This window comes from Microcaecilia unicolor, chromosome 10 (genome assembly GCF_901765095.1).
Source record: "Microcaecilia unicolor chromosome 10, aMicUni1.1, whole genome shotgun sequence".
Classification (NCBI taxonomy): Eukaryota; Metazoa; Chordata; class Amphibia; order Gymnophiona; family Siphonopidae; genus Microcaecilia; species Microcaecilia unicolor.
Window position 1 is genome coordinate 117,051,890 of NC_044040.1, and position 13,490 is coordinate 117,065,379.

The following is a 13,490-nucleotide window of genomic DNA, read 5'->3' on the forward strand; positions in this document are numbered from 1 at the left end:
GAGTTGCCCTCAAAGATATACAGGACCGGCGTGTGGAAGCCTCCTTGAAGCGTGCTTTTGAGGTGTCGGCGTTGTCTCTGCAGGCTTCTGCGCGTGCCTGTCTGTCCTGGCTTCAGCAGGCTGTACAACAGGATTTGGAGGTTGCGGTCCCTTTGACAGAAGTTGCTCCGCTGATGGAGTCAGGGCTGGCTTATTTGGCTGATGCTCTTTACGATTTGGTGCGGGCCTCGGCCAAGCAGATGTCTCTGGCAGTCGCTGCTCGGAGGTTACTTTGGCTACGCCACTGGTCGGCGGATATGGCTTCAAAGCAGCGTCTCACGAAGTTGCCCTTTAGAGGGAGGATGTTGTTCGATGAGGACTTAGAAAAGATTGTTAAAGATTTGGGGGATTCTAAGTCTCAGCGCTTGCTGGAGGATAGGCCCAAGGCCGGAGCCCGTTTGTCGTCTACAAGACCGAAATTCAGGGACATGCGGCGTTATCACCCTGGCAAAGCCTTGGTTCCTTTTCAGTGGCCCAAGTTTCAGTAGCGTTCCTTTCGCTCGGACAAAAAGGTCACTGGTGCAACTCAGTGACGGGGGCGCTAACAGGGGTTCCCAATGACGGGGTACCGGTCCACTCTCCCGTGCCTTGCATTGGAGGTTGGTTGACTCTCTTTCTGGGAGAGTGGGCCAAGGTCACGTCAGACTGTTGGGTGCTCGATTTGATAGAGCACGGCTACAAATTAGAACTATGGGCGCCTGTGCAGGACGCGTTTTTGGAGTCCCGCTACGCTATGGCTGGGAAGCGGGAAGCGGTGAAGGAAACGTTGCATTCTCTGTTGCAGTTGGGAGCGGTGGTACCGGTGCCTTGGTCAGAGCTCCGGGAAGGTCGCTATTCCATGTATTTCGTGGTGCCTCGAAAGGGAGGTTCCTTTCGGCCGGTTCTCGATTTGTGGAAGGTTAACGAGTCTCTGCTGGTAAGGCACTTTTGCATGGAGACTTTGCGGTCCGTAATAGCAGCTGTGCAGCCCAGGGAATTCCTCACGTCACTGGATCCCAAGGAGGCCTATCTCCATATCCCTATTTGGCTTCCTTATCAGAAACTTCTAAGGTTTGCGATTTTGGGGGACGATTTCCAGTTCCGCGCTTTGCCATTTGGTTTGGCCACCGCACCTCGCACCTTTTCCAAGGTAATGGTGGTGATAGTGGCGTTTTTGCAAAAAGAGGGAGTCCGAGTTCATCCTTATCTGGATGATTGGCTGATAAGGATGGATTCGGAGGTAGAGAGTCGGGCGGCCATGTCTCGCGTGATAGAGGTTTTGCAATCGCTTGGCTGGGTCGTCAATTACCCAAAGAGTCAGTTGGTTCCCTCGCAGTCTCTCGAGTATTTGGGAGTGTCTTTCAACACGGAGCTGGGGTTCGTTTTTCTTGCCGATGGCAAGCGGCTAAAGTTGCAGGCGCTGATCCGGAGTTTGTTGGAGTTTCCTCGGCCTCGGGTGTGGGATTATGTTCAAGTACTGGGTCTCATGGCTGCGACATTGGACGTGATCCCGTGGGCAAGAGCTCACATGCGGCTGTTGCAGCAGGCTTTGCTGAGTCGTTGCTCCCTGACTTCTCTGGACTATCAGTGCCGGTTGCCTTGGACTTCGGTGGCCATGGACAGTTTGAATTGGTGGTTAGCGGAGGTACCTCTCAGGAAGGGACTGCCGATTGCTCTCCCACAATGGACGCTGGTTACAATGGATGCCAGTCTCTTGGGGTAGGGGGGCTCACTGTCTCCACCGTTGGGCACAGGGCCGATGGAGGAGGCGGCGTGGTCCATCAATCGGTTGGAGCTGAGGGCAGTTCGTCTGGCCTTTCTGGCATTTCCCAAGATTCTAGAGGGCCGAGCGGTACAGGTTTTGTCGGATAGCACGACGGCGGTAGCATATATCAATCACCAGGGCGGCACTCGGAGCAAGGATTTGTCGGTCGAGGCGGCCTTTATTCTGGAGTGGGCGAAGGTTCATCTGCTTCTGTTGTCGGTGGCCCACATTGCCGGTCTGGAAAACGTCCGGGCGGATTTTCTCAGCCGGCACGATCTCGATCCTGCAGAATGGGAGTTGGCTGCGGAGGCGTTTCAACAGATTTGCAGCAAGTGGGGCGTTCCGGGGATAGATCTCATGGCGTCCAGGTCAAACTCCAAAGTGGTTCAGTTCTTCAGCAGAAGATGGGAGCTGGGATCAGAGGGTCTGGATGCTCTGTCGCAGCAGTGGCCTCTTGGCATGCTGCTGTATGTGTTTCCCCCGTGGCCGTTGATAGGTCGGGTTCTTCAGCGGATTCGGCTGCATGCGGGGCTAGTGATTTTGGTGGCTCCGGATTGGCCGAGACGTCCGCGGTATGTGGATTTGAGGCGCCTTCTGGTGGAGGAGCCGTTCCGTCTTCCGCTTCTGCCGGATCTCTTGCATCAGGGTCCAGTGGCTATGGAAGATCCTTGCCGCTTTGGTCTTACGGCCTGGCTCTTGAGAAGGCAAGGTTGCGGAAGAAGGGGTATTCGCCGGAAGTTATTGCCATTTTGCTGAGGGCTCGCAAGCGTTCTATGACTACAGCTTATGCGCGGGTTTGGCGTGTGTTTGAAGCTTGGTGTGAGACTAGGACTTGGTCACCACTGAGGGCCTCGGTTTCGCAGATCTTGGCTTTCTTGCAGGACGGTTTAAAGAAAGGCTTGGCACTCTGTGCGCGTGCAGGTGGCAGTGTTGGCATGTTTCAGAGGCTGGTTTGAGGGTGCGTCGATTGCGGCTCACCCAGACATGGGGTGGTTCTTGAAAGGAGTCATGAAACTACGGCCGCCTTTGCGTTCGCCATGTCCTGCGTGGAGTTTGAAGCTCGTGTTACATGCGTTGCAGGCCGCACTGTTTGAGCCTCTACTGCGGGCATCGGTTAAGGACCTTACGCTGAAGGCGGTGTTTTTGGTGGCGGTGGCGTCGGCTCAGAGAGTTTCAGAAATTCAGGCTCTGTCCTGTTGTGATCCTTTTTTGCAGTTTTCGGAATCCGGGGTTACGGTACATACAATCCCATCATTTCTTCCTAAGGTGGTGTTGGCGTTTCATTTGAATCAGCTGCTGTTTCTGCCTTCTTTCAGGAGAGAGGACTGTCCGGATTCTTTTCAGCAGCTGCGTTTGTTGGATGTCCGGCGCATTCTTTGGCAGTACTTGCAGATCTTGAATGAGTTTCGGTGTTCGGATCACTTGTTTGTCCTTTTTGCCGGTCCGCGACAGGGTTGGCTGCCTCTAAGGTCACGGTGGCGCGGTGGATTAAAGAAACGATTCTTTCAGCTTATCTGTTGTCGGGAAAATCTCCGCAGGAGGCATTGAAGGCGCATTCCACTCAGGCGCAGGCATCTTCCTGGGCAGAGACGAGTTTGTTCTCTACTCTTGAGATCTGTCGGGCGGCGACTTGGGCGTCGCATCTTTCCTTTGTTAAACACTATCGTTTGGATGTGGCGGCAAGGGAGGATGTGCACTTTGGGGCTGCAGTTCTCTCTCGGGGAGCTGCAACTTCCCGCCCAGTTTAGGGAGTGCTTGGATATACATCCCACCAGTTCCTGGATTCATCTGCTGCTGAGGCTAAGGAAGGAAAAATTAAGACTTACCTGATAATTTTCTTTCCATTAGTCACAGCAGATGAATCCAGGATCCCTCCCAGTTCCAGAGTATAGTCAGTGTCCAAGATTCTGTGTGTTATGGTTTTGGTTTCTTGGTTTGAGCATTGTTGACCCTGGTTAGGGTGTTCTTTTCCTCATGTGTCTGTTCTTTCTTATGCTTTGAGAGTTGTGTTATACTAAAGGGACAGGGATCAGTACACAGAGGGTCACTGCCTGTTCTTTTAGTGTTCTCTATCTCCACCTGCTGGTTGAGAGATACAACCCACCAGTTCCTGGATTCATCTGCTGTGACTAAAGGAAAGAAAATTATCAGGTAAGTCTTAATTTTTCCATCCAATAATTGCAGAACAGGGTCTCAATTGGAGATCAAAGACTCGACATGGCTGTATTTCAGCAAAAATGTCAGCATCAAAATTCATATAATCCAATTGAAAATCTCAATTTCACATGTTCATGAAATTCAATAGAGTAAATGAAGGTAATTGCGCTGTTTGGCGGCTGTCCCTGTGCCAGGGAGTACACAATGTGTGGGTGATGACGATGCTGGGCCCTGCCTCCGCTGTGTTGAGTCTTTTCTGTCCTATTGAGGCCACTGTTTTGCAATCATTGGATGTTTGCACTTTGAAATGTACTTCTAGTTGAAAAAATGTGCTTTATTAATGTCCACTGCAAGTTTTTTGCACTCATCCTTGGACTACTCTGACTCTTTCTAGGTCATCCTCGCTGTTTTGTTATATTAGCTTTTGGAAATGTGCATTCTGATCTTTTGGATTTCAGTTTCTATAACTGTAGTGTGATTTCATAAGGTTTCCAGTTCAGTGTTTCTGCCTTCATATCTCTATTACTGATCTTTGGTCCCTTGTTTCATATTGTTGAGGGTCTGTCTGTGTTTTGTGAATGTGACCGGGGTGTAGTATTCTGCTAGCATGTACCTATGTAGAGATCTTGGTGCAGTCCTGTTTGTTCTGTTTTCTCATTGGATGGTGTATATTGGTGTATTAGGGCTCGCCCAGTGTAATATTTACAGTGCTGCCTTTTCATGCATAAGGTTGTTGCCCTTTGAGTCCTGGGAGTTACTGCTGTTATGGTATAGGAAGGTGTGTGTTTGCACAAGTTTGTGCATAGTGTTCTGCAGTGGAGGGATTGTTTGTCGGCCTTACTAAGGTAACATCAACACTTTAATTTAATTTTACTTTGTTCATAACATCAGACATGATTTTAGAGTGTTTTGCAGGATCTGATGTTGAATTGTTCCATAAATGTGTATGTGGTTTAGTGTTGGTAAGTGCTTGAAATAATTGAGTTTAAAATATATGTCATTTATGATATATAAATCCATTTTTACATGCAAGACATTACTTGTCAATAACCAGCAGCCCTTCCGCCAAATTGCATATACCGAATTCACTACGAGAAAACCCTCACTCGCTAGCCTTCTATCTCACTAATTAGAGTGGTACTTTTCACCTTACCATCCCTACACTCTGGTCCATCATCTTCCTTCCCTTCCCTTTCACTTACACTTTTTTTCTGTGTGTTGTCAAACAATTATGAATGTAGGGCCCGCCACTGATCCCGCCCCCTTTTGTCTCCCCAAACAGCTTGGCCATCGACCACCTATGGTTATGGAGATGAGATGGCAAATGGGTAGATAGACTGAAATATTAGCACAGCCAGTAGCATTGTCCCTCACACATTATGTTGTCATTGCAGAAAGGGGAAGCAGATGCAATGGCCGTAGATGGGGGTTACCTGTACACTGCAGGACAATGTGGCCTGGTGCCAGTTTTGGCAGAATACTACAAGGAAGGTAAGCAGAAGTCAAGTGCATCTCCATCTTGGTCCTGGTAAAGATTTAATAAGCTTAATGTTACTTCACATCCCTGAAACTTTCTTGTTAACCTTTTGGAGTTCACAAGTTATAAGTTTCAAAGAACAAATTCTAATGTGTTTTACTAATCTGAAAATACTCACTACAGGCCTTAGGGAACAGTATTCTAAACTTTTCACATAGGTTAACTGTTTACCTGTATAAAAAGGGATGCTGAAAATTACCTTTCCCCTAATGCAGGTAACAGTGCCTTCCCTTCGGGCCTTCCCTCCCTGTGTCCTGCCCCCGTCTGACGAAACTTGCATGAGGGCGGGACACAGGGAGGGAAGGCCCGAAGGGAGGCGATCTGCAGACTGCCGCTGCTGCGCTTCTTTCACACGGAGCAAGGTTGAGGTGAGGCGCTATGATTTGAATTCAGGGGGGCCCAGCCTGGTGGTGGACAGAGGGGGGCGGGTGTAGAGGGGGCGGCGACGACAACGACAACCTCGGGGGGGGGGGGGGGGGCGGCGGTGCTGGCGGCGGCAGGAGGGAAGCCTTGCCCCGGGCCTGGCCCAGTCTCTCGGCGGCCCTGGGACAAGGTTGCCCCTAGCTTCCTTGCTGCACTTTCCCCTACTGGATGCTTCAGCAGGACCTTTCACCTTCATCCTATACCCTCTCATTCCAGGGCTTCCTTTCAAGGTCAGGTATACACAAAAGGTAGCACATATGAGTTTATCTTCTTGGGCAGATTGGATGGACTGTGCAGGTCTTTCTCTGCCGTCATCTACTATGTTACTATCCTGCTTATTTTCGAAGGAGAAGGGCGCCCATCTTCCAACACAAATCAGGAGATGGGCGTCCTTCTCCTAAGGTCGCCCAAATCGGCATAATTGAAAGCCGATTTTGGGCGTCCTCAATTGCTTTCCGTCACAGGGACAACCAAAGTTCAAGGGGGCGTGCCAGCAGTGTACCGAAGGCGGGATGGGGCGTGGTTAACAGATGGGCGTCCTCGGCCGATAATGAAAAAAAGAAGGGCGTCCCTCACAAGCATTTGGCCGACTTTACTTGGTCCATTTTTTTTCACGACCAAGCATCAAAAAGGTGCCCGAACTGACCAGATGATCACCGGAGGGAATCGGAGATGACCTCCCCTGACTTCCCCAGTGGTCACTAACCATCTCCCACCCGAAAAAAACTTCAAAAACTTTTGTCTTTTTTTTTTTTTTTTTAGAGTATGTCCTTCGCTATGCCTCCGTACCTGCGATGGCAGTTGAGGACGTCCAAAATATGGATGTTTCTGTGAGAAGGACATCCATGCCTTTGCTATGCCTCCGACGCCCTCTTTATTTATTTATTTGGATTTTGGATCACAAGTAGCAGCAGTGGGATTTAAACCTGCCACCTCTGGATTGCAAGACCAGTGCTCTAAGCACTAGGCTACTCCTCCATTCCACTCTACTCCCTTGAAATTTGGCCATCCCTGTGGGGGGGAGGGCAGTATGCAGGTCCCTGGGGAGGGGGAGGTATGTGTGTGTCAGCGGAGGCATAACGAAGGCGTGGACGTCCTTCTTTCAAACATTTTGGACGTCCTCAACTGCCCCCCCCACAGGGACGGCCAAATTTCAAGGGAGTGGAGTGGAGGAGTGGTCTAGTGGTTAGAGCACTGGTCTTGCAATCTAGAGGTGGGCAGTTCAAATCCCACTGCTGCTGCTACTTGTGATCCAAAATCCAAATAAATAAATAAAGAGGGTGTCAGAAGCATAGCAAAGGCATGGATGTCCTTCTCACAGAAACATCCACTCTTCAACATGATGATGATCCCACTGGCAAAGTCCCTATCCAACCGAGGCCTCAACCCGTTCATTTATGCAGACGACGTCACTATCTATATCCCCTTCAATCATGACTTGACAGAAATAACCAATTAAATCAATGACAGCCTGAACATCATGAACTCCTGGGCAAACTCATTCCAACTGAAACTGCACTGAAAAAACACACTGCCTCATCCTCTCATCGCAACATAACAAGTACAAACCCACAACTATAAACACCCTAGAACACACCCTCCCTACTTCAGACAGCCTACAAATACTCAGCGTCACAATTGACCGCAACCTTACCCTTGAAAGCTAAGTAAACTCCATAATAAAGAAAATGTTCTACTCAATGTGGAAACTTAAACGAATAAAATCTTTCTTCCCGAGGGAAATATTTCAAAACCTAATACAATCAATGGTCCTAAGCCATGCAGATTACTGCAACGCAATCTATGCGGGATGTAAAGAACAACTCGCAAAAAAACTCCAGACTGCCCAAAACACAGCTGCCAGGCTGATATTTGGAGGAGTGGCCTAGTGGTTAGGGTGGTGGACTTTGGTCCTGGGGAACTGAGGAACTGAGTTCAATTCCCACTTCAGGCACAGGCAGCTCCTTGTGACTCTGGGCAAGTCACTTAACCCTCCATTGCCCCATGTAAGCCGCATTGAGCCTGCCATGAGTGGGAAAGTGCGGGGTACAAATGTAACAAAAATAAAATAAAAATATTTGCTAAATCATGATTCAAAAGTGCTAAACCCCTTCGAAAAAAGCTGCACTGGCTCCCAATCAAAGAACGTATCATCTTCAAAATATGCACCTTTGTCCACAAAATTTTCTACGGCGTAGTTCCAGGATACTTGACAGACCTCATAGATCTACCAACCAGAAACAGAATCAGATCATCACGATCATACCTAAACTTACATTACCCAAATTGTAAAGGACTTAAATACAAAACAACTTACGCATCCACCTTCTCCTACGTAAGCACACAACTATGGAATGGACTCCTGAAAGCTGTAAAAACAATCCATAACTACCTAAACTTCAGAAAATCACTAAAAACCAACCTCTTCAAAAAGGCTTACCTCACCGATCCAACGTAAATCCCCACGTCCAGCAACACAGCTCAACCAATGATCGTAGTGGACAATATACAATCTTCATTCCATACGTCCTTCACAGTGCCTGACACACACCTACCTCATTTGACCACAATACAACCTTGTATTTGTTATCAACCGACTGGCAAACGCCTTTACGGTACTATGTAAGCCACATTGAGCCTGCAAATGTCGGGTACAAATGTAACAAATAAATAAATAAAATAAATATCAAAAGTGCCCCTCCACGTAACTTTGTAAGTCTATGTGCTTTGAAAATGAGCACTTTGATCTCCTTTTTATCAATATAAGACACCTTAGGGTTTTGATGCTTGGTGTTTTGTGAGTACTACGCTTCTTTTTGTTTTGTGTACATTATTTGATGAGATGAAGACAATGTATGTGTTGTCATGAGCATGAAGGTGGGAGGAGATGGATTTTGGGGCAGAGAATTGGCTGCAGTGTATAGTCTTACTAATGGCCTGAGTATTTCTCTTTTCTTTTTATTATTTTCATTTGTTTTATCTTTGCACAGTTCTGGTAGAATGTCAGACTTGATAAATGCCATATCATTTGCTTTTCTTACATCTAAATAACAAAAATGTTCAGCATACTAAGAAAATGAAAGATAGAGTAAATTACTTTTTGAATGGAAGGAAATACTGTATGAACCATATCAATATCAAGACATGAAATAAACAAGTTAAATATTGTTGACTTCCATTGCACTCACTCAAACATAAGTACAAGACCACTGTTCTGATGGACGAACAGTGCTATTATTTAATTAAACTTTATTTTCTTTGCTTTTTATGCTGCAAACATTCCTACCAGTCTCTGTTGCCAAAGTGTGAGTAATAAAACGTTCTACTGCAATCTAGTCAATCATTCTTGTCTCATTGTAGACCTCAAACTAGCTTTTAGAAATCTGTTCTTCTAAACCTACTGAAACAGGCATGCACATGAAGATTCTGGGTGCAATGGTCACATTTGGAAATGTATTTTAAAGCTTTTTGTCATAAATATATTTCAGCACCAACAGATAGCTACTGATACTAGTTAAGCTGCCTGAAGAAATCATTTCTAATTTTGCCAGTTCTAGTCCATTCTCATTTTATTAGACAGTTTGTGAAGTCCATCAACTGGATGCCAAAAAAAAAAACAACTTACATGACTGATCCTATCAGCCATCCAATCCCTACTTTTGTATCAAATGTGAATAGGGGTAAAAATTTATTTACACTCCATGGTGACAGTGATTGTACCTTTAAGGGAGTGACCATTTGCTGCAGCCTCTGAGGCTGGAGAAAGCAACCTGTGTGCCCCCCTCCCCCTTTCTGTCAATACAGAAGTCAGCTGTGTTAGGCAGAGCTGGGGACCAGAATGAGTAGGGGCAGTCTCCAGCAGTAGCAATCATTGCCAGAGGAGCTTCTTCTACTGAGGGAAAGCATGTAATCTAAATAAATAAATAAAAGTTATCTAATTCCCTTGTTTCTTCTTTCATACAGGTTACAGCAAACAGTGGTCACCTTCAGGTAGGTAAAAATGCTAGGTGTGAATTTTTCCTTTATCGCTTTTTTTTTAAAATTTAATACTAGTAAATGAGGCCATGGGCGTAGTTTGACTGTTTCATTTGGGGGGGGGGGGGGAGCATATTAGCATATTCATTTGCATATATATATATACAGTGGGGGAAATAAGTATTTGATCCCTTGCTGATTTTGTAAGTTTGCCCACTGACAAAGACATGAGCAGCCCATAATTGAAGGGTAGGTTATTGGTAACAGTGAGAGATAGCACATCACAAATTAAATCCGGAAAATCACATTGTGGAAAGTATATGAATTTATTTGCATTCTGCAGAGGGAAATAAGTATTTAATCCCTCTGGCAAACAAGACCTAATACTTGGTGGCAAAACCCTTGTTGGCAAGCACAGCGGTCAGACGTCTTCTGTAGTTGATGATGAGGTTTGCACACATGTCAGGAGGAATTTTGGTCCACTCCTCTTTGCAGATCATCTCTAAATCATTAAGAGTTCTGGGCTGTCGCTTGGCAACTCGTATCTTCAGCTCCCTCCATAAGTTTTCAATGGGATTAAGGTCTGGTGACTGGCTAAGCCACTCCATGACCCTAATGTGCTTCTTCCTGAGCCACTCCTTTGTTGCCTTGGCTGTATGTTTTGGGTCATTGTCGTGCTGGAAGACCCAGCCACGACCCATTTTTAAGGCCCTGGCGGAGGGAAGGAGGTTGTCACTCAGAATTGTACGGTACATGGCCCCATCCATTCTCCCATTGATGCGGTGAAGTAGTCCTGTGCCCTTAGCAGAGAAACACCCCCAAAACATAACATTTCCACCTCCATGCTTGACAGTGGGGACGGTGTTCTTTGGGTCATAGGCAGCATTTCTCTTCCTCCAAACACGGCGAGTTGAGTTCATGCCAAAGAGCTCAATTTTTGTCTCATCTGACCACAGCACCTTCTCCCAATCACTCTCGGCATCATCCAGGTGTTCACTGGCAAACTTCAGACGGGCCGTCACATGTGCCTTCCGGAGCAGGGGGACCTTGCGGGCACTGCAGGATTGCAATCCGTTATGTCGTAATGTGTTACCAATGGTTTTCGTGGTGACAGTGGTCCCAGCTGCCTTGAGATCATTGACAAGTTCCCCCCTTGTAGTTGTAGGCTGATTTCTAACCTTCCTCATGATCAAGGATACCCCACGAGGTGAGATTTTGCGTGGAGCCCCAGATCTTTGTCGATTGACAGTCATTTTGTACTTCTTCCATTTTCTTACTATGGCACCAACAGTTGTCTCCTTCTCGCCCAGCGTCTTACTGATGGTTTTGTAGCCCATTCCAGCCTTGTGCAGGTGTATGATCTTGTCCCTGACATCCTTAGACAGCTCCTTGCTCTTGGCCATTTTGTAGAGGTTAGAGTCTGACTGATTCACTGAGTCTGTGGACAGGTGTCTTTCATACAGGTGACCATTGCCGACAGCTGTCTGTCATGCAGGTAACGAGTTGATTTGGAGCATCTACCTGGTCTGTAGGGGCCAGATCTCTTACTGGTTGGTGGGGGATCAAATACTTATTTCCCTCTGCAGAATGCAAATAAATTCATATACTTTCCACAATGTGATTTTCCGGATTTAATTTGTGATGTGCTATCTCTCACTGTTACCAATAACCTACCCTTCAATTATGGGCTGCTCATGTCTTTGTCAGTGGGCAAACTTACAAAATCAGCAAGGGATCAAATACTTATTTCCCCCACTGTATATATATATATACGCAAATGAATATGCTAATATGGAGGAAGGAAAAAAACCTTAAAATATGAATACTGACAAACAACCACAAAATAAGTTTAGCTTAACTGATAAATAGGAAGAAAAGGACCTCAGAAGTCTATGGCAAAACTGTTGAATTTTTCACATTGTTCCAGAATTAAGTGGAGTCTAATTGTGGAACAACACAATTTGTCAGTATTGGCATTTGAAGAAGGTTTTTTTTCCCCCCTTATTTATTTTTTGTACACTCCCTCAACATAGATATGCGTGCCCTATATGGTATTTAAAGCCAAATAAATTCTACATCCACAGAACAGTCTGGCCCTTCTTTAACAAGGGGTTCAAAGCAGAGCTAGGAAATTTCTCATTCTAGTGTAACCTCAGTAACAGCAACATAAACCCTCTCAGTAACAAGTTTATTATGAAGACACAGAAAACTCTAAAGTAATTCAGGACCTAAAGCAAATCTACCATTTTAGCATTGATTTCAAAAACAAGTACCCTTCCTGTGAAAAACCAGTGTCCTAAATACTCTATTACAATGGGCTCTGGAACAAGCCAAATTACTGCAGATTGGTAAATAGAAAATACATGCTAACAGAATACCTGCCCAGAGTTACATACACAGAACTGAGATACCAAGTACAGAATAACTGATCACAAACTAGAAACAGATATGAAAGGGCGGAGTCAAGATGGTGGCATGACCTGTGTTAGTGTTGCTCTGTATGCCTGCAGCATTTGTTACTGAAAATGTTACCCTTAAATTTAGTTATCCTCATATTAGGAATGGAATGGTTAAATTGTTACCTCAGCAAGTTGAACTTCCACTCCAGTGCAGCAGACAATCGAGCGCTATGCTACCAGGACCCCCGAACTTACTGGAGCTGAACAGTCTATTGTTCTTTCTTGTGGAGGAGTGTCAGAGAGCCTAGACCTAGAATTTTCCTTTTCTCCTCTGGCTTACAATGCACCCCCCTGTCCAGCAGAAGTGAAGCGAGTGGCAACGGTTGGACCAACTTTGGAAATAGCTGTTGGAGGGAGCCCCCTTCAGGTTAACAGCTCTGCTGACAATTCGATCGCTGGAGGGTCAGTTCAGCGGCGAACAGGCGGGTGAGCGAGCGAGGGTTGTAAAAGCAGCAAGCAGACACGCTCGTCTCCGTCCGCTTCCCTGCCCTCTCAGTGTCTCGCCCGCCCGAAAGGAAATGACATCAGAGGAAGGCGGGACGCAGAGAGGGCAGGGAAGCGGACGGAGACGAGCGTGCCTGCTTGCTGCTTTTACTACTGGCACCCCGCCTGCCAGTTCACCGAAGCGACTTCGGGTAAGTCGTCGTGGTCATCGTTGTTTGGGGGGGCAATGCCCCCCTCGCCCCCCCTGTTTCTGACACAAATGAAACGGGCGCTAGCAAGGTTTTTGTCGGAGTGTGTATGAGAGTGTGTGTGAGAGTGACTGTGTGTGAGAGAGAGAGAGTGAATGTGTTTGTGACAGAGTGAGACTGCTGGGTGCGAGTGTGTCTGCTCTGTCCCCTGCCCCCCCTGCAGCCACCCAGCGATTCTCCTCTCTCCCCTGCTCCCCCTGCAGCCACCCATTCTCCTTTTTTCTTGCCCCCTCCCCGTATCCACCCAGGGATGCTCTTCTCTATACTGCCCCCTCTCCCGCCACCCAGCGAGTCTCTTCTGTCTCCTGCTCCCCCTCCAGCCACCCAGTGATTCTCCTCTCTCCCCGGCTCCCCCCTCCAGCCACCCAGCGATTGCCCTCCGTCCCCTGCCCCCCCTCCAGCCACCCACCGATTGTCCTCTCTCCCCTGCCCCCCCTCCAGCCACCCACCGATTGTCCTCTCTC

General features: G+C 47.1%; 1 protein-coding gene across 4 annotated transcripts in view; it reads left to right on the forward strand.

Moving 5' to 3' along the window:
- Nucleotides 1-13,490, forward strand: part of TF (transferrin) — a 642,048-nt gene that overhangs the window by 341,169 nt on the left and 287,389 nt on the right. For all 4 annotated transcript variants that reach the window (XM_030215724.1, XM_030215726.1, XM_030215725.1 and 1 more), the window contains exons 10-11: nucleotides 5,335-5,431; nucleotides 9,864-9,890. In XM_030215724.1, the coding sequence (XP_030071584.1) occupies nucleotides 5,335-5,431; nucleotides 9,864-9,890 (124 nt within the window). The remainder of the gene's footprint in view (nucleotides 1-5,334; nucleotides 5,432-9,863; nucleotides 9,891-13,490) is intronic.